Source organism: Monodelphis domestica, chromosome 1 (genome assembly GCF_027887165.1).
Source record: "Monodelphis domestica isolate mMonDom1 chromosome 1, mMonDom1.pri, whole genome shotgun sequence".
Lineage (NCBI taxonomy): Eukaryota > Metazoa > Chordata > Mammalia > Didelphimorphia > Didelphidae > Monodelphis > Monodelphis domestica.
In genome coordinates, this window is record NC_077227.1 from 510,228,758 (window position 1) to 510,256,543 (window position 27,786).

The 27,786-nt window shown below is 35.8% G+C and overlaps 1 protein-coding gene across 5 annotated transcripts in view; it reads right to left on the reverse strand.

The window, feature by feature from the left end:
- The window catches only part of NUDCD3 (NudC domain containing 3), a 155,877-nt gene that overhangs the window by 36,601 nt on the left and 91,490 nt on the right, over positions 1–27,786 (reverse strand). For all 5 annotated transcript variants that reach the window (XM_001370190.4, XM_056813041.1, XM_056813042.1 and 2 more), the window contains 2 exons: positions 20,734–20,866; positions 7,039–7,182 (listed from right to left, as the gene is read on the reverse strand). In XM_001370190.4, the coding sequence (XP_001370227.2) occupies positions 7,039–7,182; positions 20,734–20,866 (277 nt within the window). The remainder of the gene's footprint in view (positions 1–7,038; positions 7,183–20,733; positions 20,867–27,786) is intronic.

Below are 27,786 nucleotides of genomic sequence, written 5' to 3' on the forward strand. Positions count from 1 at the left end.
AGAATAACTGCATTTCACTAGTTCTGTATGGAAAGTTTTCATATCAAAGCTTGGGGAAACAAAGTTACTTGCTATGGTTATAAAAATCAGAGAGGTATACTCTAATGCCACCCAAGCAAAATAAAAATGTATTATTTACTACTTTATCTAAATAATGCTTAAAATTCTAGGAAGGGGGTGGGGGGAAGGACAGGAATTCAACTAACAAAGATTGTTAGCTCTTTTCATATGTTCCAAGTCTTAAGAACTGGGAAAGGTCAAATATTTTTTTTACTACCAAGAGGTGAAGTCTATGCAACTCCTACTTTGCAAATCCTCCCATCATTTGGCAAAAAAAGGGTGCTATTAAATTGGCATCTGTTGCTCTTAGTTTAAAACTTACACACTGAGCTAATGGAAGCATTAGATAAGGGATATATGCCAACAAAAGCATAGTATGGAAAGAAGATAGATAAAAAATTTCAGGAATTACACATCTGAAAAAGGTAGCTGTCATACAATTTCCCAAATATCTTAGAATGAATGAAAAAACATTTATTAAGTTCTTACTATGTGCAAAGCATTGTGCTAAAAATTGGAGATAGAAACAGAAAAACCAAATCATTCTTTCTTTCAAGGAACTACATTCTGATATAGGAGGCACCATATTTGAGATTTCTACTACAAGTCATCTGGAAAGATCTTAATCTTTAGTGTTCAAAGCAAATGCTAACACATCATTTTCTGTTTCTGATGATGAATCATTTGACAATGTCAAGGGCTTTGGTAGTGTTTAGAATCTCCTCTTCAGGTCTTTAGTAGCTTTGTCTACTAAGAATATAGGATTATAACACCCACAGAAGCATTTACCAGGTCACATCTTCATAGGGGACGATTCCTGTGACACTATCTCTAAGGACTGGGATGAAAGTAACAGTGGAGGTGCTGCTATATCAAAGGCTCTGGGGCTTTCCTACCCAATAATGATAGTTGGACAGTTGATACTGGGCCCCTTCTCCAGTGATTACCCCTTTTATGAATGGCTGCAGGGCTAGTGATCTGGAGGTCATTCCTATTCCCAAATCTCTTGGATTCAGTTCTAGGCAAATCCTGTAGGGTCCAAGGAGAAGTAATATTCAAGAAATTGCTGGAGGGGGTAGTTTGACTTGCTTGGCATATGCTGTGTCCTGTCTCTCCCATAAGGTGCCTTCTTGCTTTAGTTGGGCTGGCTTGCCTACTCCATAGGTGTTATTTGGCTGGCAAATGTAAAGATGGCTAGACCCTTCTCTATAGCTTTCCCATTTGATGGTTGTGGAGATCAGGCTAGAAGTAGGATTGGTGAAGTGAGGGGCATGGCTATTTCCAAAGTTCCTTGGCTATCTCCATTACAGTCTGAGGGGAGATGGTGGTAGTTTGATTTGCTAGATACACACTGTCTCCTAACTCTACTTCTGGATGCTTTACAGCTTACTAGAATCATAGAATTTGGGCAATTAAAGACCCCTTTCTAGTTTAATCTTTCTCCTCTATTTTATGTTGCCCAAGGTGATAAAAGTGGTTCAGCTCCTTAGTCCTTAGATTCCCCAGCTACCACAGTATTGCTGCTCTTGGCCCAGGGACCCCAACTGTGATTCAGTCAATTCACTTGACTATGGCTATTTGGTTATCGTTCAGGAGCTATATATGAACCTCTCCCCTTTGTAGTCTTGCAATCCACACACAAGAGAATCGTACAGTATTGATGACACCTTTTTCAATGACATCCAGTCTCAGAACAACACAGCTTTGGTGCATAGCTTTGTTTGGGTGTCTTTATAGCATTCCCTATTCCTCAGTCTGATGGGTTAAAGAGAAGTATCACTATACAACTGTAAAAGGTAAAATTTTTAATTACCAAACTGTCAATGAAGAGTGAATATCCCATTAGGAAGTTGGTGGTGCAGTAGTAGTTTTTGCATAACATCTCTGTAGTTGCTACGGGGTGGGACCAAGAGGATTCTAAATCTCAAGAAAGTCTCTTTTAACATACTTAAGAATTTGGCTGTGGATCATGGGCTTCAATTCCAAATCATAGTCGTCCAAGTGAATAAAAAATCTTTAATTTGAATTTTTAAGTTTTTCAATTTTGTGAGTCCGATATTCCTATATAACATCTGTTGTCACCACCACCACCCTACTCCCTTCCCACATTTGCTGCTTCCCTGATTGGCATATGCCTCCTGCAGCCAAAGAGGTCGATTGCCAGAAGCTTGTTCTGGATGAATGACTGTTGGTTTTAGTTTTCGAATGTTTCTGCTTTAATTCTGTCTTCTGCCTTAGGTGCTTTTTACTGAACAAATGGATGATTTTTGCATTAGTTTGTGCTGAATGCACAGCAGCATATATCAGCTAAATATTTATTGTCTTAACATCTTTAACTTGCAACTGCTGAAATAGTCTTAAAAAAAAAAAACACCTTACCTTGTCTTAGAATCTATACTAAGTATATAAGAATGGCAAAGGCTAGGCAATGGGGCTAAGTGACTTATTCAGCGTCACATAGCTAGGAAGTGTATAAGGTTCAATTTGAACCCAGGTTCTCTTATTTCCAGGTTTAGAATTTTATCTACTGTGCTACCTAGCTGCCCATGAATAAAGTCTTTATCAATTTTGAAGGAAAAAAAAGACAGAAGTAGCTCTATTGGCCAGGACTGTTGGTTCCCCAACTTATATTCTTTATTTTTTATTATTATTTTCTTAAAACTCTTACCTTCTGTCTTAGAATTAATACTATGTATTGGTTTCAAGAAAGAAGAGTGCTAAGGGCTAGGCAATGGGGAATAAATGACTTGCCCAGGGTTACACAGCTAGGAAGTGTCTGAGGCTAAATCTGAACCCAGGATTTCCCATCTCAGGGCCTGGCTCTTAATCCACTGAGCTACTCAGCCACTCACTCATGCCCCTAAGGATGATATTCTTAGTATCAATGTTTTCTATTTAAAGGTTTATGAATTCCCAAGGAGTTTGTGATGATATTGTAAAGGGTTCATGCCAAACAATTATTTAATGGTGTATAAAGCAGGAAAATAACTGCCCAATTATTTTAAAATTTTTTATTCTACAACAGCAAACATTTACTTTTAAAACATTTACCAGTCTGTTTCTGAAGTTAATCTAAACTATCAAATTAATACATAATTTTAGTGTTCATGCAGTGATTATATCCATCTTTGACTATTTCCGATTAAGCAAAACAAGTTCTTGGAGTCCCTCAACCAGTCATCAAATTGTTTCAAAACCAACATAAAGGTTAAACATCCAAGCACAAACTGATTCTCAATGGAGAGTCAGATGAATTCACTTACCCATATATCTTCTATACACTGCATTAGAGTATCTCCTTCATTCCCATTACCCTGTAACTCATCAGCAATTTAAACAAATGACTAAGATATTCTGATTTGCAACTCAAATGTTTGGCTGTTTGAAAGTCATGATTGAGGGATATATACATTACAAAGCCAACTTGAAATCATCAGAAACATTCTGAGAAACAAATAATATATGGATTCTCATTGCTTTTTTTATTTAACTTATCCTCTACTTATGTTACTTTTCTTCTATTGGCAAATTTTCAAATGAACTCATTGGCAACACTGGTCAACTGTTGAGTCTATGAGAGTATATCTAGTGTGCCAGTGGTAGAATAGAAAAAATGTCACAACTGAAGAGAATTTTTTTCCTTACAAAGGTTAGTTTATAGATAAATATTGTTAAAAATGTACCTCATTTGACAACTCCATGATTCAAATCTGGAAGTTCCAGGGAGGAGAACACTAGCCCCTGAGGCTGTAAGGAAACAGGGGCCTTTCCTGGGTAAGGACTAGAATGCAAATCAAAAGAGCAGTGACCACACTACTCTCTGGATCATACCATTTCAGAAGCACCAAAAAACGTAACCTCTGTACCATTTATCATTTTCCCTTTGTTATGAATAAAAATTAATCAAGGAGATTTTATTCTAAATTCATAATTATTCATAGAGAAAAAGAAAGAAAGAAGGTTTCCAGCCTTTCTAACTTAAAAAAGTTAAGATCAGATTCCAGATTTCCAGCCTGGCCAGGTCTCTTCCATGCCACAATTTGCAAGAGATTGCAAGCAAGATAAAAACTCAAGAGAAAGCATCAGACCAGGAACAGGGGCAGGAGTAAAGAGAGTAACTGAGCTTCCTGCACTAGCTTTTCAAACCTAAGCATCTCTCCCAGATCTTTCTATTGGTCAACAGCTTTCATATGCCATACCTCCTGTCCTCCATCGTGCCATCATGCTATCACATCAGGCCGTCAGATAAATGACTCTGAATGCCATGGTAAGTGCTTCTAGGATTGAACTGGGTTGGAGAACACCCAGATATTTAATTCACATACTTTTCTGTCATGTTACTAAATATTATAGATATGAGGTATTATCTCAGAATGGTTATAATTTGTACTTTTCTAACCATTAGTGATGTAGAGCATTTTTTCATACCACTATTAATAACTCTTATTTATTCTGAAAAATTTCTGTTCATATCTTTTGATCCTTGATCCCTTGATCCACTTGGGAACAGCTCTAATTTTTACACATGTCTTCCATACCTATATGTTTGAAAAATGAGGCCTTTATTAAATAAACTTACTATTAAAAATTTACTTCCAGTTTCCCATAATACTGGCTATATTGGTTTTGTATGTGTAAAACCTCTTCAATTTCATGAAGGCAAAAAAATATCCACTTTACTTCTTGTGATCCTTTCTGTCTCACTTGTGTCATCCCCTCCCCTTCCTGAGTAGCTTGACCTGTCCATCCAACATTCCTGACATAACACAGTTGTGCCAGGTCTGCGTCCCTGTACATGCTGTATGTCAATAAAAGTCAAGGCTTTGGGCTTGAGAAGAGAGGGAGAAGCGAGAAGAGAATGAGGAAGGAAGAAGTAGGGAACAGAGCAGGCAGGTGAGAGGGAAGGAGGAGGAGACTTGCAGGCTAGGGACCACATGCTCAGGTTACTTATAGGAAGTATACCTTCCTATATTCCTATATAGAAGATTGTCTACCCTTTCTAATAAACTTTATAAAATATATACCTGGGTAGAAATATTATTTCAATTCTTACACCATATCCAGAGATCTTACAGGTAAAATTTTCCATGTTCCCCAACATCACTTACAATATCACCTTCTATCTAAATCATGTACCTATTTTTGCCTCATCTTGGTCTAAGATGCTGATCTACACCTAGTTTTTGCTATATTGCTTTTCAGTTTGCCTAAAATTTTTTGTCAAATTTTGGTTTATCAAAAACTAATTACTGGGGGGCAGCTGGGTTATTGATGTATTGATATTGTATTACCAGACTCATGGTCAGACCTCTTGATGGTCATTGTATGATTCATGAGCTGGCTCTTGACTTGGCCATGCCTCCTCTGTTCAGTAAGGTCATTAACATAGAGCAGGTACTTTTGCTCAGAGAACACTCATTTGCAAAGCAGGGTTGGATTTATCTTCACCTCTTTGTTTTCGTCATTACCAATTCAACCAATGTTAAACACCTATGCTATGTTATGTATTCATTGAACACCTCCCAATCCACACCTCAATAAATGGGAGAGGGCAGCACATTTTCCCTCTCTTGATCCCTGCATCTTCGGAATTTCTCCTTCTATCTCTCTTTATCTCTACCTAGGAATTCTTTCTTCCATGTGTTCTCTTATATCTCATATTTTCCGTTAATTAGTTTTCAAAGGAAAATATTATAGGAGCAAGTGCTGCTCCCCATATCAATTAACTTGTCTTTAAGTCTTCATTTATCACCCATTTTCCTCAGACTCCCTTCTCCTTCCCAAGTTAAAACCCACAAAGGAAAATTATATAACAACTGCTGGCCAGATTGTTATAGAGAGCCAGGCCTAGAGATGGGGAGGTCCTAGGTTCAAATGTGGCCTCAAACACTTCCCAGCTATGTAACCCTGGGTAAAACACTTAACCCTATTGCCTAGAAGGTAAGGGTTTTAAAAAACAACAACAACAAAAAAAAAACTAATTACTAAGGTTAATTACTACTTTGTATTGTGTACCTTATGTATTTCATTGATCCACTATATGTTTCTTAGCCAGTACCAAACTGGTTTGATGATTACTGTCCTTTGTAATGTAGTTTGAAATTTGGTACAGCGAAGCTGCCTTTCTTCACTTTTTTTTCAATGGTTCCCTTGAATTCTTGATCTTTTATTCTTCCAGATGAATTCTGTTTTTGTTGTTCCCTAGTTCTATAAAATAGTTCTTTGGCAGGCTAGCACAATGGCACTGAATAAATTAGTGACTTTAGGAAGAATTGTTTTTTTAAATATATTGGCTTGACCTATTCATAAGCAATGACTATTTTCCAGTTGTACAGATCTGCCTATGTGTTCTATTAGCATCCATGAAATGTTAAGAGATCTTGAAGAAGGCTATCCATATGTTAGGCAGAGAGACCATGGAGGATTTAGAGAACAATATGGACAGACAAAAAATGACAGGGTAGCCTGAGACCTATACTACCAAAAAGCATATCCACCTGAATGAGATCACAGATGTATCAATGCACCAAAGAAAAAAGAAGAAAACAAGCAGGACTCGGTGGTCACAGACACTTACACATTCATTTAATACCCCCCCCCAAAAAACAGAGCTTATTACTGCCCCAAAGTAACTGAAATTATATCAAGATAGTGTTACATAACACTGATTCATAGCTAATATGTATATGACTTCTCAACACAATATAGAAGCAGTGTGATGTAGTAGGAAGAAGATGGATCTTCTCAGAAGACTTAGACAACATTCAGAGTAGATAAAGATCACCAAAAATTACATTTTTCACTGAAATTGTGGAAAATAGGCACTCCATCATTTGCTCCAATTGGAACTATAAATGTCACTACCTTTTTATTTCAAATAAGTCATCAGAAGTCCATAGATTTATTTTAAAAAATTCAAAAACACTAAAGATGGGAAAAAATCAAATTAAAATATCAGACCAGATAGATTATCCTTACCAAGACACATTTCCCTGGCTCAAGGCTCCATAAAGAACTTTCAGTGTTGATTTTATGGGTGAATTTTCCTTCCATGAGAATACGTTCTCCATTCCCTTCTAGTATTGCCACACGAATAGAACTACTGCTGAGATCCACAGACACCTAAAAGCATAAGAAAAGGAAATAGAGAGTTATATCATGAAGGAAGAAGTTTTGTGAGAATGGGAATAAATTCATAAAATGAGGAGGAGCACCCCAATTCCAAGAGATACATGAGCTAGTCATCTTCCTAAAGAATACAATATAAATTCAGATACCATAACAGGGATAACAAGTATAAGCTTACCAAGAAGATACACTGCAAGTTTACCCCCAAATTGTAAATGCTTATCATAAATACAATGTGTACTATTTTAAATGTCTACAATTAATATGGTGCTTTTTCATTTTTACAGAAACCAGAACTTTTAAGATTTGTTGCTAGCTAAACAAAAGGAGAAGGGGAGTTTCTACAGTAAGCTATTGGGTCTACAGTAAGTAATTTTCCAGAATAGAGGGAAATGGCTATCTTTGGAAAGGTGAGATTTAGAAAGTATTCGGACCAAAGAAAATGTAAAGTGGAAGCTAAAGAAACAGTTTTGGCAGATACAAAAAGTTGGCATACTTCATCAACCAGCATGCCATTGAGCTGGTCACAATCTTTTTTTTTTTAAATCCTTCCCTTCCACCTTAGAATCAATACTATGTATTGGTTCCAAGACAGAAGAGTAGGCTAGGCAATGGGGGTTGTGACTTTCCCAGGGTCACACAGCTAGGAAGTATCTGAGGCCAGAATTAAACCTAGGACCTCCCGTCTCTAGGCCTGGCTCTCAATCCACTAAGCTACCCAGCTGGCCTGGCTGGTCACAATCTTGGTCCATTTGCTGCCAAACTTTTCTAACCCAATTTTTTTGGGGGGAAAGTATATGCAGGAATTTTGCAATGAAAATGAATATATAATGGGAATTTTCTCTAATTTGTGTCATAGCAAACTTTGTTAAAACACAACTATTTCATAAAGCAATGGAAAAATTAGGCAATTTTCTTCAGTGTTTTATTTAAATGAAATAATGAATTTTGATATATGACTTCATACTCTATAGTTTAGTTCAGGACACAAATATGAAACTATATCTTTTACTGAAACAGAAAAAAAGCCTGTAAAGTGGGAATAGTCAAATTCTGTTATAAACCTGTTCATAGGCTTGTACATACTTTAAATTAAATCATATTACTCTCAGAACATTAATGATTACATGCTATAAGAGCCTGATATAAATTAGCAAGCATTAATGTATCTATTCTACCCCTCCCTCATTACTAAATAGCAAATATTTTAGCAAAATTATATCAATTTCTGTAATATTAAAAAAAAAGCTGATATCCAGAGAATATTTAGTGATTTCTCTGTCAAGGGAACTACTACCCTTCTAGTCACCCAGGTTTATAACATCAATGTCAAACTTGTATTCTCACTCTTACTCACCTCACATATCCAATCAGTTGCCAAATCTTTCCCTCTCTTTCTTAATCAACAAACATTTACTAAATTCCTACTTTATGTCAGGTACTGTAAATCTTAGGGATATAAAGGAAGGCCAAAAAAAAGCCCTGCCCTCAAGGAGCTCACATTCTAACGAAGGAAATAATATGTAAACAACTAAGTACAAACAAGACATACTTGGTGTATTTAGTAATACACTTAAGAGATTTAGTAATCTCAGAAGGATAACAACAGCTGTGACTGTAAAATTGTGATTTATATGGGGGAGGAGGGGAGAGAAGAGAAGAGGGAAGAAGGCTTTTTTTAGAAGGGAGGAGTTGAGCCTCATCTTAAAAGAAGCAAGGTAAGTCAGGAGGGAGAAACAAGAAAAGAAAGTATTCCAGGCATAGGGGACCATTTATTTATTTTTATGTTTTGAAGACCTTACCTTCCACCTTAGAATCAATAAGGCAGAAGGGTCATAAGGGATAGGCAAGGGGGTTAAGTGACCTGCCCAGGGTCATACAGATAGGAAGTATCTGAGGCCAGATTTGAACCTATGACCTCCCGTCTCTAGGTCTGGCTCTCAATCCACTGAGTTACCCAGCTGTCCCCTATGGGGGTCATTTAGCAAAAAGGCATGAGATTAGGAAATAGGATGCAAGATTCACAGAACAGCAAAAAGCCCACTATAGCTACAGTATATGGATGGAATCAAACTTTATAACAAGACTGGAAAAGTCTGCCAATGAGAATTAGTCAAAACGGGACCAAAAAATATAGTTGCCAAAAACAACATTTTAATGAAATCTGCTAATTATAAGAAATGAGGAAAAGATAAGACTGTTTTATTTACTTCTATGTAACCACCAAGATGCCAAAATTATTTTTCCTTCTTGCAGTTTTGTTTTGTTTTGTTTTCTTAAAGCACAAATAGCCTCTATACTAATAACAGATGTAGTGAGAAGATCTCAATAGTTCATTCTTCACTCTTCATGATGGGTCATTGACCTTTTAAGATTTGAGAACAAATATGTAACAGTCAGCACGGTTTTAAAGAGAACCACATCCTATGACATATATGAACCAATGATATACTGTTTCAGTGACTCCACTATATTACCAAGAAGTCCACCTAGAGAGTAAGGAACACCTGATCAAGCAAAAAAGGCTATATTCAATCTGTGTCAATAGACACACTACACAGTCACTTGGATGTCTTTGGCAAAGTCTTACATGTCAAAATAAGGCCAAAATATTTTCTGAGAGATACTCAAATGCTTGTCAAGTGACTAGCTGTCCTGGTTTGTTCCAGAGTGGGATTAACAATCCTGTAGATAACGTTAAAAATTCATAATTTTAGCCCATAATTAACCTAAGGTAATAATGAAGAAACAAAATAGAAACTTAAGAAATATGCCAAAGTAAAGCTTTGTTGCTTTCCCAAGCAGAAATTCATCAAAATAAAAATCAAACAGGAGATTGGACATATTTAAAACTTCAAACTTTGAAATTTTAAAAGATTTATTTTGAAAGAAGACCATGTCTTAAGATATATCAGTATAACTATAAAAAGTTCTGAATTGGAAATGTGAACACTTTTTAAAATAGTCTCCCAGATATTATTCATCCCCATGACATGATGAGACATAAATATATTCTCTTCCCTAACCAGTCTAGAAAAAGTGAAACAAATCAATAAGAAGGGTGCAGAAAAGTGATGCAAATAAGTTAGGGACAGGAGTGAAGCTAGAGAATTTGGGGGCTTAAAATCTGATAATAAGGATCTATCTAGAAAAAACTTCTTGTGTTTCCCCTTCATTCTTCCAGAATCCATTTCCTATAACCTAAAACAGGACAATATTTTTATCAACTAAGTTGCTGCAATCATTTCTCATAAGTGTTACATGATCTATTTGAAATGAATTGAGGCTGACAAGTAACTGTTAATTTCAGAGAATTGAGAGTAAGATAGTCCAGCTAGAAAGTGATTAACGTGAGAAAAAAATATGTAGTCAGGAAAAACCCAAGACATTCCAAAGTCTTGAGTGTGATATGAAGTCCTTTAAAATGATTAAAAAATGGAGACTGGGACTCAAAGAATTCAGTTTACAATAGCAAAAACAAACAAACAAACAAACAAACAAACAAAAAAAAAAAAACCCAAACCCACTGGACTTGAAGTCAGAAGACAACTTGAGATTTGCCCAAGGTCACACCACTAGGAAGTATTCTGTGACCAGATTTGAAACCAGGCCCGCCTGACGCCAGGCCCGGTTCTCTATCGACTAGACTACCTAACTGCCCCTTAACAAACATTATTAAGGGCCTTCTATGCTACATATAAGGAATTTACTCTACCTCTCTAAAGCCCTCATATCCTCATTTTAATAAGGATACACCTACTTGAGTTACCTAGCACATTCTCTAGAGGATCAAATGAGATGTTATCTTTACAATCATGTAAAGTCCTTTTGTAAACTATAAACTACTCTATAAATGTCAACTATTATTAGCATTAGTTACAGAACAAAGAATGCAAAAATAGAAAGTTTTAAAAATAAGCTGTTCAGAAGATGGAAGTGAAACCAAAACTTTTCACACTGATGACACTGGTATAAATGAGATAGACGTTTTCTTGAAAGCATCTATATCAATTCCATTCAACAAACATTTATTAAACATCTACCATGTGCAAAGTTCTGGGGAAACAAAAGAAAATAGAAGCTGCCTTCCATTCACTCATATTCAATTGAATTATGTTTTATTTAATCAATTATGTGGAAGATTTCATGTTTTGCGAAAGAGAATTCTTTACTCTATTGTCTATCCTGAGTTAACACTTGACTTAAGTACCCCTAATTGGTGTCTCACTAGACTGAAGACAGGATTAACTCCCCATTTGTCTACTTTTAAATTGAATCAACAAAAGATTGAACACCCTACTTAGTACTAAGTGAGAAGCTAGCAATGTACCTGGAGAATTCAAACCCTTAGAAATTCAATCAAATCAGGAATCTGTCAATCTTTTTGATGAGAACTTAACCTTCAGGAGGTGAGAAGTCGATCCCACAGACACTGCCCCCTGGGCAGTGCTAGACAATTTGGAAACTGTGATTGGTCCCTGTGAAGAGGGAAAGGGACAAGAAGTCACCATAAAAGCAAGCCCCGCACTCCTTCAGAATCGGGAAATCTTTCTGATTTCTAAGTTGCATTTTTCTTTATGTTTCACTCAGGCACTTGGTTATGTTGCTCTTGGTTATCATACAAAAATAGAATCAGTGAAGTGTGTTGCAGCAACTTATGCTTACAAGAGTGACTGATGTACCTGAGTGTTTGGTTTGAAATGGATGTGGGGCATCTGAATGTGCCTCTGCTGAGAGAGAAAGAAGGGGGTAATGGATAATGATCTAAAGATTTTATTTCTGTGTATATGATCTTGGGGCTATTATTCTAGGGGGATTATAGAGGCATATGTATAAATATAGTGAGTATTTGCTCTCATATTACTTCTCCTATAACTGGGGAGAGAACAACAATCATAGCCAATAGTAGAGGAAGTTAGTGGGAGAAGTTCAGTGGGTTCAGTGGGTGTCTCATCTTTTCTGGGGTCCACTTGCAGTCCTCAGTTTCCAACTATGATCATGTGAGACAGCATGGGTTTGATGGCTTCCCGTACTTTAAAAGCCCAAATCAAAGTAATAAAGTGGAGGAATTCCACGGGAACTGGAATGACCTCCAGGAATTGATGCAGAGTGAGAGGAGAAGAACCAGGAGAACATTGTACACAGAGACCAATGCACTATGGTACAATCGAATGTAATGGACTGCTCCATTAGTGGCAATGCAGTGATCCTGAACAACTTGGAGGAATCTATGAGAAAAAATCATTATCCACATTCAGAGAAAAAACTGTGGGACTAGAAACACAGAAGAAAAACAACTGCTTAAATACATGGGTCAAGGGGATATGGCTGGGGATGCAGACTCTAAATGAATATACTAATGCAAACACTAACAACGTGGAAATAGGTTCTGATCAAGGACACATGTAATACCCAATGAAATTGCGCATCAGCTGCGGGTATGATAGGGGGAGGGGAGGGAGGGAAATAAAGTGATACTTGTAACCAAGGAATAATGTTCTAAATTGACTACATAAATTAATTCAAAAACTGTAAAAAAATAAATAAAGCCCAGATCAGATGTCCCCAACCTCCTCCAAAAAGCCTTTCCTGATGCCCATAGACAGCACTAATAATGCCATCTTGGCCCTTACATACCCCTTTGTAGCTCTTACATACTTAAGAATTTTTATTAAAATGATACTTTTATTTCATAGTTGTATGTATCTACTGGGAGATACATGTTTACTAAAAGTTTTTGTCAATATGAAAGATGAGATACAGCACAAAGTCAAGGTTGAAAAAGAATTCCCTGTGAATGGTGAGGTCCTCTAGATGCAAACAAATATCATTAGGTTGGAATCAAGCCCTAGGGCAAACATCCTGGCTATAATAATAACAAGGATTTTAGCATGTCCATCTACATGACAAAGACCAAAAGAACTAAGAATAGCTCTTATCAAATCAGACAACCAATAAAACTTGTCCCACAATATATCTGAGACAGGAGATAGACAAGGAGCTGCTCCCAAAGTTAAAAAGGAGAAGAGTAAGTTGGACAGGTTTCAGGAAATTGAATTTTTACTGACCACCAAGATTCCCATTAGTAAAAAAGGCCATCTTCTCAATACAAATATTTGTTTGGCAGGAAAACCTGCCAATTTGTTCAGCCATTACCCAATTGAAGGGCATCCCCTCATTTTCCAGTTTTTTTGCCACCACAAAGAGCTTAGCTATGAATATTCTTGCACAAGTCTTTTCCCTTATTATCTCTTTGGGGTACAAACCCAGCAGTGCTATGGCTGGATCAAAGGGTAGACAGTCTTTTATCACCCTGTGGGCATAGTTCCAAATTACCCTCCAGAATGGTTGGATCAATTCACAACTCCACCAGCAATGAATTAATGTCCCCACTTTGCCACATCCCCTCCAGCATTCATTACTTTCCATAGCTGTCATGTTAGCCAATCTGCTAGGTGTGAGGTGATACCTCAGAGTTGTTCTGATTTGCATTTTTCTGATTATCAGAGATTTAGAACGCTTTTTCATGTGCTTATTAATAGTTTTGATTTCTTTGGCTGAAAACTGCCTATTCATGTCCCTTGCCCATTTATCAATTGGAGAATGGCTTGATTTTTTGTACAATTGATTTAGCTCTTTAAAAATTTTGTACTTAGACCTTTGTCAGAGGTTGTTGTTACAAAGATTGTTTCCCAATTTGTTGCTTCCCTTCTCATTTTGGTTACACTGGTTTTGTTTGTACAAAATCTTTTTAATTTGATGTAATCAAAATTATTATTTTACATCTTGTGATTCTATGTCTTGCTTGGTTTTAAAGTCTTTCCCTTCCCAAAGGTCTGACATGTATACGATTCTATGTTCACCTACTTTACATAGTTTCCTTCTTTATATTCAAGTCATTCACCCATTCTGAGTTTATCTTGGTGTAGGGTGTGAGGTGTTGATCCAAACCTAATCTCTCCCACACTGTCTTCCAGGTTTCCCAGCAGTTTTTGTCAAATAATGGATTTTTATCCCCAAAACTGGGGTTTTCGGGTTTGTCATAGACTGTCTTTCTGAGGTCACTTACCCCAAGCCTATTCCACTGATCCTCCTTTCTGTCTCTTAGCCAGTACCAAATTGTTTTGCTGACCCCTGCTTTATAATAGAGTTTGAGATCTGGGACTGAAAGGTCACCTTCCTTTGTACTTTTTTCCCCCCATTATTTCCCTGGATATCCTTGATCCTTTGTCCTTCTAAATGAACTTTGTTACTGTTTTTTCTAATTCAGTAAAAAAAAATTTTGAAAGTTCAATGGGTATGGCACTAAATAGATAGATAAGTTTGGGTAGGATGTTCATTTTTATTATATTGGCTCATCCTACCCATGAGCAGTTAACGTTTTTCCAATTGCTCAAGTTTTAATTGTGTGGAGAGTGTTTTGTAGTTGTATTCATATAGTTACTGTGTTTGTTTCAGGAGATAGATTCCTAAGTATTTTATTTTGTCTAAAGTGATTCTGAATGGGATTTCTCTTTCTAATTTTTGCTGCTGAGCTGTGTTGGAAATATATAGAAATGCTGATGACTTATGTGGGTTTATTTTGTATCCTGCAACTTTGCTAAAGTTGTTGATTATTTCAATTAGCTTTTTGGTTGAATCTCTAGGATTCTTTAAGTAGACCATCATATCATCTGCAAAGAGCAATAATTGGTCTCCTCCTTGCCTATTTTGATGCCTTCAATTTCTTTTTCTTCTCTAATTGCTACTGCTAGTGTTTCTAGTACAATGTCAAATAGTAGAGGTGATAATGGGCATCCTTGTTTCACTCCTGATCTAATGCATCTAGTTTATCCCCATTGCAGATGATGTTAGCTGATGGTTTTAGATCTATACTGTTTATTATTTTTAGGAAAGACCCTTCTATTCCTATGCTTCCTAGTGTTTTTAATAGGAATGGGTATTATATTTTATCAGAGGCTTTTTCTGCGTCTATTGAGATAATCATGTGGTTTTTTTGGTTTGCTTGTTGATATGGTCGATTAAGTGGATGGTTTTCCTAATATTGAACCAGCCCTGAATTCCTGGTAAAAATCCTACTTGATCACAGTGAATGACCCTCCTGGTCACTTGCTAAAGTCTTTTTGCTAGTATCCTGTTTTAAGATTTTTGCATCTATGTTCATTAGGGAGATTGGTCTATAGTTTTCTTTCTCCATTTTTGATCTACCTGGCTTTGGAATCAGTACCATGTTTGTGTCATAAAAGAATTTGGTAGAACTCCCTCTTTGCTTATTATGTCAAATAGTTTGTATAGTATTGGGGTTAGCTGTTCTTTGAATGTTTGATAGAATTCACTGGTGAATCCATCAGGCCCTGGGGATTTTTTCTTAGGAAGTTCTTTAATGGCCTGTTGGATTTCTTTTTCTGATATGGGATTATTTAAGAATTCTATTTTGTTCTTCTGTTAGTCTAGGCAATTTATATTTTTGTAAATATTCATCCATATCAACTAGATTGGCATATTTATTGCCATATAATTGGGCAAAGAAGTTTTTAAAGATTGCCTTAATTTCCTCTTCATTGGAGCTAAGGTCCCCCTTTTCATCTATGATACTATTAATTTGCTTTTCTTCTCTTTTTTTAATTAGATTGACCAGTACTTTGTCTATTTTGTTTTTTCAAAGTACCAGCTTCTTGTCTTATTTATTAGTTCAATAGTTCTATCGCTTTCAATTTTATTGATTTCTCCCTTAATTTTTAGGATTTCTAATTTGGTTTTCTTCTGGGGGTTTTTAATTTGTTCACTTTCAAGTTTTTTGATTTGCATGTCCAATTCATTCTGGCCTCCCTAATTTGTTAATATATGCACTCAGGGATATGAATTTTCCTCTGAGTACTGCTTTGGCTGCATCCCATAAGGTTTGAAAGGATGTGTCACCATTGTCATTTTCTTCAATTATCCATACTCTCTTAACAGAGTCCAAGATGCCCTGGGTACCAATGTGACCATTTTTATGAACAGATTGGGAAATTTGGTGATAGAAACTTCTAGGGATCAGGGGTTTTCCTTCAGATGACATCCGTACTCCATTAGTCTGTTTTGCTTTGAATTTTTGTTTCCATTTCTCCACTTCCTTTTCATTATAGGAAAATGATAACTTTAAATCATCAGTGGTTGTAAATGTTAAAATTAATTCAGGCCCTTCTATGGCTTCTAGCTTTGCAGCAGTATCTGCTTGGTCATTTCCCCTAGAGACAGGGTCAGTGCCACCTGTATAGGCAGAGCAATTAACTATAGCTAGGGCTTCAGGCAGCTGGAGAGCAGAAAGAACTTCATTAATAATTTCTGCATGAGCTATGGATTTTCCAGCTGAGGTTAAAAATCTTCTCTAGAGCCATAGCATCCCAACTGAGTTACAAATGACAAAAGCATATCTAGAATCCATATAAATTGTTGCCTTTTTTACCCTTGGAAATTATACAGGCATGTTTCAGAGCTAGGAGTTCTGTCCCTTAAGCACTAATATTAGAGGGCAATGAAGCCGACCACTCGGTGGCAAATTCTGTGACTACAGCAGTTCCAGTGTAGGGTACGCCATCCCTCATAAAAGAAGAACCATCAGTAAATAAGACCAGATCTGAGTTATTTAAGGAAATATCCAAGAGATTATCTCAAGGCTTTACTGCCATGGACACTAGTGTTTCACAGCTGTGTAATGGTTCTCCTGAAGTTGGTAAATATGGAAGCAAGGTGGCAGGGTTAAGGGTTGTACCAAGTTTTAGAGTAATATTTTTGTTGTTTAACAAAGTTGTAATTTGCTGATCAGAAAATGCCTGTGTTCTCTGCTTAGCAACAATGCTCCTACCTTATATGAGCACATAATTGTTAATGGGCATCCCAATACTAGATCAACAGTTTTTTGTCACTAGTAAAGCTATAGCAGCCACGCCTGTAAAATACGGTGGTGCTCCTGAAGCTACTGGGTCCAGCTGGACTGAATAATAAGCAACTAGGCGCTGAGAAGGTCCCAAAGTCTAAGTTAAAACACCTGAAGCTACCCCTCTTCGCTCATGTACATACAAAGTAAATGGTTTGTTGTAATCTGCGATGCCTAGAGCAGGGACAAGTAGGATAGCCTGTTTTATATCTGATAGAGTTGACAGGTATTCTGGCTCTACTTTAAGTGGTCCAGGGTCCAGACTGAATCTCTTGTTACTGTTATAAGGGGTTTGGTAATTTCCTCATAGCAAAGGATCCATTGTCTGCAAAACCCTATTGCTCCCAGAATTGCTCTTAACTGTTTCTTAGTGGTAGGAGTGCTTAATTTTTTTTAATATTTGAAATTCGCTTGGGAGAAATAGAACAGGCACCAACTGTCAGAATGAACCCCAAATATTCTACTTTGAGGAGACACCACTGAACCTTATCCTTCGAGATCTTATGCCCTCTTTTGTGTAATTCCAAAACAAGGTCTTTACTATCTTCCTGACATGCTTCTGCGTCTGCTGAAGCCAAAAGTAGATCATCTACATATTTGATTAATTTGCTGTTTTTAAATTTTATATTATCTGTATCTTGGCTCAAAATTTGTGCCAATAAACTAGGGCTATCTACAAAACCTTGTGGCAAATAACTCTATGTATATTTGAGCCCTTCCAGGTGAAAGCAAAGATATGCCTGGAGTTCTCATGTATGGGTATGGAAAAGAAGGCTGAGCATAAGTCCACTACTGTAAAGTATGTGGCTGTGCTAGGAATAGAGGAAATAAGAGTATTGATATTGGAAACTACGGAGTGTTTCTTTATAACGTGATTGTTCATAGCCCTCAAATTCTGTACGAATGTATAGAGGTGCTTGCCATCGGGCCCCCTTTTTGGTTTTTTAACAGGCAGGATGGGTGTGTTGTATTCATTTACAGGAAATTGTGATGCCCTGGTCAATTAATGAGTTTATTACTGGGGTAATGCTCTCTATTGCCTCATTTGAGAGAGGATACTGAGGAATGGAAGGAGGTAGGCTGGATTTAGTTTTAATTTGCACAGGAACAGCTGATTTAAGTAAGCCTACATCAGAAGAAGATGTGGCCCAAAGAGACTCTGGCATATCTGTAGGTATTTCAAAAGCGGGAGGCTCTTTTCCCTCTTGGCTCTCTGAGAGAAGTACAGGGAGTAAATTTAAAGATTCCTCAGGCACTTCCAAGGATATAGAGCCATCTGGGGAGCACATCATTGTGGCTTGTAGTTTGCATAGTAAATCCCTCCCCAGCAAGTTTGTGAGGGGATCCAGGAATTAACAGAAAAGAATGTTCAACAGTTAGGGGTCCCATGCATACCATGCAAGGAGAAAGTTTTGGGACCTTTAATGGTGTTCCTGATACATCTACTACATTTAGAGAGGCAATAGTCATATTTTGTATCTGGTTTGCTTACCAAAACTGATCTAGATGCCCCAGTGTCCAAAAGACAATCATAGTATGAATTTCCCACCTTTAAAGTGGCATGAGGTTCCTTACTATATGGGGAGGGAGTGTATAGGGATTAGTGGCATTAAAATATCAGGGTCTGGAAAATCAAAGGTTTCACTCATTGATTCCAAGGCTTAGTATAGCCTGGATGAGCTCCATTTTTTTATATATTGTTGTTAGGCATTGTTTTGGGTATTATCATTTTCCTCATTTGGAGCACTGTCATTATTTTGATTGGCATTTGAGTTCCAATAGTTATTATTTCTAAAGCTGTTATTATTTTTTTCCCGCTGCCAGCTCCTACAGACCATCATTGCATGACCTCTCTTCCCACAGAAAAGGCATGTTAATGATTTATCTGTGGATTCCTGCAAAGGGGCTATGGTCTCTCTCTTATTTTTCAGTTGTCCTTGTAACCTTTCAATTTCTTTCATTAAGTCTTCCAGTGACTTATTGTGTGCCTCAGATCTTTTTGTATGACCCTTATAAACATAGGCTGCTACTCTCCTCAATTCTTCAAGGTCCATAGAGTCCCAATCAGGACAGCTAGTTTTAAAGTAGTCTTTTACCACTGAATAACAATTCTCAACGAATTGCCTGCGTATTTGTCTAATGTCCCTTTCTCTGGTCAAATCAAGGTTTATATATGTATTTCCTACATCAATAAGTCTGTCCATAAACCAGAAGGGGGTCTCATCAATTTCTTGTTGGGTTCTTTCAAATTCTGACCATTTTTCAGGTCTATCAGAGCAAGCTCTCGTGGCTATCAATAATGCTTCTCTGGCCTGATTTAGTTTTGTGTGATCTGGTGCATCATTGGGGTTCCAGTGTGGATTTTCAATTGGTCAATGGAGGCTCAAGCTTAGCTTAGGACAGCCCAGGGGACAGTCAGTTGCTTCTGATTTGTCATTTGCTAGCACATGCCAGTGTAGTGTGGGTATGTACATTCCTTGGTGCTAGACTAAGCAAGATGGAGAAAATCTAAAAATCACAGGACAAGGCTTCTATGAGTATGGTAGGTAAAGAATACAAAATTTCAAATGAGATAATGGAAGTCTGTATAGAATCTGGAAGATAAACATAAGGTCAAAATGCTATGACTAGTCCTAACCAAATTAATACGGTTACATAAGCAGAAATAGCTAGAAATAGCAATGATAATTTATTTAACTGAAAATTATCTATATCAGAGTAAAACTTTATTATCTACAAGACAGAGTAAGTCCCTGAAAAAATCACCGGCCATTATAATTTTAAGAAACTGGCAAATGACTGGATATGTGGATAAAGGAGAAGTCAAAGACTATTTCAAAGTTAAACCATGCAAGACTGGGAGAAAAACAATATCACTGGTCAGATATAGGCAAATTAGGACAGGAGCAAGATTAGGGAGGCAGGGAAGGGAATAAGTTCTGTTTTATATATGTTCAGTTTAAGGTACCAACGAAACATCTAAGAAATGCATTATCTGCAAAGTACAGAGAATACCAAGTATTTCTTTGAAGGGATAAAAGTACATGTAAATGTCAAGTATATTTATTTTACTATATATTTGTTTTTAGTTGAAACACATATATTTACCATACCTGAAAAGAGAGATAAACAGATGTTAAATTAAATTAGGATAGAAAATAAATTAAAAGTCAAGGAAGTTTTAACAATTAGCAGGAATGTATGTTACAAAAAAGCTATGAAGTACTATAAATAATAATAAGGAACTACAATAAAGGAGACAAAATATGTTCTTGGGTAGAAAAAAATTGAAGTGGAAAAATAAAAGTAATGAACCACTAAAGTTTTACAGCCTGCCTACTTCTAAAATAATCCCACCTCAGGACTTTTGCCAGTAACAGACTCTTTCCTTAGCAAATCACCTCTGTAATCACATCTGCATTAGGTGAATATAAAAGATAGACTCAGTCTTACATCATACTCAGCTAGTCTAACTCCTGCAAAATTTATAGTGCTGCCTTAGATTAAGTAAACATTGTATATCATACCCCTGAAGTAACAAGTTGTCATTGTGCTAATCATATGGGAAACAAGGGGCTGACAAACACAAGATCATCTGTGACTCAGAAGCTCTAACACTTTATTACCTGTTTCCCTTTCAGGACATGCTTGGGCACTGGCACCTTAACCTCGAGGTCACTGTAGTCTTGAGACCAGGTGTAGTTCTCACGTACAGCACCATTGTAACTGTCAGGGTTTTTCTGGAACTGCTCCTGTCTCCTGGGGAAGAACAAAAAACTTGAAATGCCAACTTATCCATTATGACAGGATGGAAAATTAAGATGCTCGACTGTCTATAATTTTTGAAGTAAAAAAAAAAAAGATTAAAAGGATGTTTTAAAACTCAGAATGGAATGATCAAGTCATATTTAATTTATGTTTAGAAATTTGCGCTTCATGACCAGTTTCTTTTCTAATATTCCTATTTAGATCACTTATCCCCCAGAAGAACACAGAGGGAAATGTCTGAGGGAATGGATATGAATATGATGCCCTCTTATTTTACAATATTAGGAGCAACCCTGGTCAAAAGTACTGCTTAACCCTTTTAAATCCCCATGAACACTCAGGAATTGAGTCTGCTTAAGTAATTAAAATATCTTTACTAATAGAGTGTTTAGTATTCATTTGGTTGCAAAATGCTTAGCTCAGATAAGAGGAGGAAAATCAGGGCCTATGTTAGAAAACTTTGTTTCTATTGCCAAATTTTAAATCTCTACCAACCCTCTCAGAAGATCTATTTCTTTTTTTTTTTAAACAATTATAGCAGTGATAGTCTAATATCAAAGGGTTTATTATCATTATGAAGATAAGGAAAATATACTTACAAAGAAAACTTAAAATTAACTCAATTTGAGTTTAGTGGAATACTACATAGAAAACATTTGTTTTAAAATAGTATGGGAAATCTGAAAACAAACTAAATATCTGTATAAAAGCCCCATAAGGGGTCAAATAGGCAATATTTATTTAAATGTTGACTGTAAAATTACCTAAAAATTAGTAGAATGCTATGTTAAACCTAATAAAGAAATAAACATAATTCTAACACCATGGGTTTATGGTCTAAATTATACACAAAAGCAACATGATTATAGAAAAGAAAACCTTAATGGATACCCAAGATTATAACATAGCCAAGATAACTCTATCCTCAGTGGCCAATGGTGTCAAAAGTCTTCTTAGGTATACAGTGGTGCCGTGAAACACGAGCAACTTAAGTCACAAGCAATTTGAGATATGAACAATGACAATCAGGATTTTTGCTTTAAGTCATGAGCAGATATTTGAAACATGAGCTTCTGCCCGTGGGAGGAGCCCGAGGTGGATAAGGTGATCAGTACAAGCAAGATTGAGGAAATGTTGAGGATTTGAGAAAAAATTAAACAGTTTATTTAAAAGATATGCCCAGAAAAAGATGCAACAGGCCATGCATTGGAGTTATATGATATCACTTGTTTCATACATTATCGATACATTCTGAAAGGGAGAAAGAAACAAACTTCCATGAAAAGGTTTTTGTTGAAATGGCCTCTAAGTGAAATCGAGGAAAGTGTGGCAAAATAGCCAACATTCAATGAAGAAAATAAGTTTTAAAAAATCAATTAAATTTACCAATAAAGTTACATACCACAAGTAATGTGTAAGGTCAATTTTGCATTTAAATGTAGTGTTATGTGTGTAGAGAGTAAGTTATATTTAGCGATAGCACACAAAATGAAAACCTCCACCAGCATCTTTGCTTGGCCTTGAAGGTAAATAACATTTCGTAAAAAAGTTTATTTCTTTACATTTTTTCTTATTATCTATAAATATATTTATTTGTTATTTATAAAGTACATTTTCATATTTAAAAGCACATAAACAAAAAATTTGTGTTTTTTTGAGGCCAAAACAAATTAATTGAATTTCCATTAATTTAAATGGGGAAATCTGATGTGACACACAAGCAAATTGAATTACAAGCTTAGCCATGGAAATAATTAAACTCATGTGTCAAGGTACCACTGTATAGCAAATCTGGTATGTGAGTTGTTTACAAAAACTGAACAAATATTCAACTATATCTTCCTATAGCCTCCACTATCAGAACCTTAACTTCTACCAGCCAGATATCACTGTACAAGTCTGTTAAAATACTTGCATATAAGCCTTAGTGGAAAGAAAGAGTACCATATATAAGTCCACTCTAGACAATGCCTCTGAACATAGAAATTTTTTTTGAACCTGAATTTTTTTTTGTTTCTGTAGTTAGCATAGCACATCTTTCATTGGGGCAGGGATATTATAATAGACAAAAATCATACAGAGTCATAGCCCTGGGATTATAATCTAGGGAGACACACAGAGCCTCAGTATTAGGACTTCCCTTGAAAGAATGTTTTTGAACAAAAAAATGGAAAAATCAGTACCAACTTAGAAAATGAATTCTAGTTGAAAGGGTCACTATGGGAACTAGAATGAAAGAAAAGAATGAAATTGATTAACAGCAATTCTTGAGTGCAAAAAAGAATTGATAGAATGGAGGGAAATAAAAATAGGTTAAGGATAGTTCAATGCTTTAAAGGTCAAAAGAAATTCACATTTAATATAGAAAGGGGGGGGGGCCAGCGGTCAGGATGAGAACCACAGGAAAGATAAGATTAAGGAGTTCAAAGAGTCTTAATATAATGGTAGCAGGCAAGGAAGATTACTAGCTAAAATAACAATAAGTACCTTAGCTCTTTCTCAAAGTCTCTCTGTTTCAAACAGGTGATGAATTTAGTTCTCTTTTGAGTATTTGTATAGTCTTTCTTTATATGCAGCATTTCCATGTATAATTGATGAATGAAAAAAGTACCAAAAATGCAAACAGAAAAAGGAGATAGTCCTTGCTCTCAAGGAGTTAGCACTCTAAATGGAGTTCAGTTAAAAGTCTGGGAGAAAGGCTGGAAGATCCTAGAAATGTACTGGGATGTTTGTCCCACAAAAGAGGTCTACCAAATAGGAAGGTGCAGTGAGCCTAAGAGTTGGAGCAGAAGGGGTATTCTAGGGTTGCTCACAGCCAGAATGGGAAAGGGGAAAAGGAATTTATTCTACCTATAGAGATAAGCTGGCAGAAATGTTAAGATTGAGCCTTTGCCTGAAAAAGGTGAGGGTAGTCAGTTCAAGCTAGAACCTTCTTGGTTAGGATCTAGGATAGAGGGAGGTGGAAGGGGCAAAGTGCTGATTGTCTTAATGTGAGGTGGTTAGGGCAAGAATTCTTATTTCAAACCAAATGAAAATGTATTAAAAGACATTTTGCAAACCTTAAAGCCCTATAAAAATGCCAATTTGGAGGATATAATGAAAGAAATCTTATGTTACAAATTATTTTATTTTTAAAAATTACACTTTATAGATCTCATGACTTGGCATTCCTAAGGATATCAATGGGTATATATAAGAGCTTTGTGAATACTATCCTTTCTGTGAGAGGCAGTGTGATAACATGGACAGAATGCTGGTTTGGAGTCAGACAAATCTGGGTTTTAAATACTGCCTCTGACAATGGTCATTATTATTATTTCCACTTTTCAGGTAATGAAATGGGCGCAGGCATTTCATCATTCAAAAAATTCAAGAAATGGGTCTTATTCAAGTTAGTGACAGAAGCAGGTCTGGAACCCAATTTTTCCAGATTCCTCATCTAGGACTCACTTCATTGTAACATACTGTCTCCAAACCTTCTGACTTCTTATCTTAGGTCTGGAAACTGATATATTACAACCTTTATTGAACAAAAGAAAGGAGCAAAAAAGGGCCATAGGGTTGAGGAAATTTTATGAAAGTTGAAAATAGAAATGGAAATACAGTTATCTGAAGAAAAAAGAAGTAAAATAGGAGAAAGGAAAAACATTTTTAACATACAGTTAATGTAGACCTTTACTTTAAGTTAACTAGTTATCAACCTGCCTTTTTTATTTGGGGATGGGGGAAGCAATCACAAAACACAAGGCATTGTTGTGTTGGTTCCTACATGCCTGGGGAAGTAGCACATTGATCACCAAACAAGAAGTATTCTAGATTCAACTATAAGACCTTTCATTGTTCTGGATCTCTATTCTCTCTATGAGTACTCTGCAACAAAAGAATAACTGATAAAACTGCATAATCAGTAGCAAGTTGTTAGACTTTTTTTTAAACTTTTCAATTTCACATTCTCTTTAAATAAAATTGATTATTTAAAGAATACACAATGTAAAAATATACTTCCTTCAGTTATTTTTTGGCTCCTCTCATCTGCAGGTGGTTCTGAAATCAACTACCTTCCCCATTCACTTTAAAGCTACAATCTGTTATGAAAACTTCAGTCACCACTCCAGCTGTTAATCCATGAAAATAAAAAGGCGTGAATGATCTCCAATAAAGCTGCAAATGAGAGTTTGGCATGAGTGGCAAAGAGAAGAGGAAGTTCAGAGTCAAGAAAGTAAGTTTCACCATGAAGAGTGGGAATGAAAATGAGTCAGTATCCAGTAATCAGATTGGGCAGATTTTCATTCTCATTTTCGACAGAGGTAACAAGACTAAATATATTCAGGTTTAAAGTTCCCATACTGCCTATAATCTATGAGCGGCCATGGTCCTTTGTCTCCATGGTGACAGAAGAGACACAAAAGCACAAAAATGTTTCTGCCCTTTACTGACAATAGCACTTAATCTCTAATGAGCAGGGAATGTTCTATTCCAAAATCACCCTCAGATAATGGGAGCCAAAAGGTCAGAGAAAAATTATTACAGAATAGAGGGGAAGCAAACTGATCATAAAAATGTTTACATTCAGTTCCTTCCCTGCTAATATACCTAATAATTTCAAAAGGATAAAAGTAAGCCCAAAAAAGGTCTAATTTGTATATCTTCTGCCACATTGGTCAGGTATCCAAACACCTGACCTAGTCAAATAATCTTGAGAAATATCCAGGATTCCGGTTCACCAATAGTTTACCATCACATCACATATTGATACCATGAACTCAAGTGTTCTCTTTCATTCTCTTTTTAAGTATTACAAGAATTATTTCATTGATGTCCCCTGGTAACAATCTATTGAGTAAATGTATTAATATTATGTAATAGCATTAATATATTATAGAATATAAATATATTATATATTAAATAACATGTATTCTATAACATAATAAATATATTAAAAAGCAAGGTTATAAAGGTATAATCATATTAGTGATTCAGTACTGCTAGATTTTTGCTCAGATGACTAAAACCTAGCTGCCACCCTCCTCCTTCTGAGGAAGAATAAATATACCCACTCTTATTTTGTTTCTCTGTGGCAAAGGGAATCAACAGACAAGCAGTGAGAATTCCAAGCCAGAAGCATAAGAATTAGGATGATGGGTGCATATGTGGGATTAATTGTCCCCATCAGCTTCTATGCATTTCACTATTTGGCTTTCCTAAAAATATTTGAGAGCCATGTAGTAAGGCAAATGCTGGACTGGAATCAGAGAGTTATGTGACTCTGGGTAAATTTCTTAGCTTTTCTTTGAATATCTATTTCCTCATCTACAAAATGTAAATAATAATACACAATTCTGCACTTTTTACTTTAGGTTTAAAGATCAATATACAATCTTGTCATCTTTGTTGAACAACAGAATAAAAATGTGTTGAGGCAATTACAGAAGGTTGAAGACTTGTAATGGAAAGATGGCAATATAAAGAGAAAGGAATAGGAGAGGAAAGAAGAAATGAGCAAAACATTTTAACATAAGTAAATTAATCCCTTATTTAAAATGAACTGATACCAACCTACTTTTTAAAACTGTAGGCTTGTTATGTAAATATCAGCTACTACCACTATTATTAAATATCAAAACTGGTAACTACATTTTAACCATAGAACATTCTAAACATTACTATCAACTAAATTATTAGTAGTATACTACTACCACTATTATTAAATATCAAAACTGGTAACTACATTTTAACCATAGAACATTCTAAACATTACTATCAACTAAATTATTAGTAGTATACTTTTTATATTATGGGTAACAGGAGACTTTCAGGGACACAATTTCTTTAAATCTGAACTTAAGACATTTCTTAGCTGTGTGACCCTAGACAAGTCACTTAACGCCAATGGCTAGTCCTAAAGCTCTTCTGTCTTAGAAACAACATATAATATTGATTCTAAGACAGAAAGTAAAGGCTTAAAAAAATTTTAATAGCAAAATTAAAGGTGAAAAGTATACTTTGATATTAAAAGGAATTACTGCATCTAATCAGTATGAGTACTCCTTTTTACAACTGCTCCAATGTAAAGAAAAGAAAAAGAATAGAGAACTAGAAAAACATTATTTCTTATACTAGTCAGATCTCAGGAGGAGATTTTACAAGAAAAGGAGGAATCGTGAATATTAATACTCAGATTTATATAGTACTTTCAGGTTTATATACATTATCTTATTTGATCCTCACAACAACCCAGTAAAGTAGGTATTATCTCCTTTTTAGAGATGAAGATGAATGAAAGGAGTTCTGGGAAGGAGCCAAAGGAGAAAGCATCAGTACAAATGCCAATGAGGAAAAAAGTATGTCTACTCCCCACAATTATTTCTTCTCTGTGCCCTTAAATTCTTCCATATATCAATCTTTGACCTTTAGCCTTTTACATTCTCTCAATGCTCTACCCTTCCTATTTCCTTAGCCTATTTCCATGTGCCTTCCTTTTCTCACCACATAACTCCTCTTTATAAACTGCCATTAGTGAGACTAGACTAAGCCCATTCCCAGTTAAAGACCATTTTATCAAGGAACCTGAATACAAACTTGTAAATAGCCAAATAAGGAAAGAAACCAAATCACAATATCAAACAAGAATAAAATTATTTGACAAAATTATATATAGACAAAACTATACATATATTGTATAAATGAGGAGACTAAATGAAATGATCTCTCAGATCTCTTCTATCATAAAAAGAGCCTACCAAAAGCAATAGTAAATAAATACTATGAATTAATAGAAACATAGGAAAACTTGTAGGAAGAATAAAGAAAGTAGAGCCAAAAACTTTAAAAAAAAAAATAACACTACAAGGCTTTCAAAGAAACCATGGTCAAATACACTAAAACAATGTTGGTAATAAATTATCAAAATT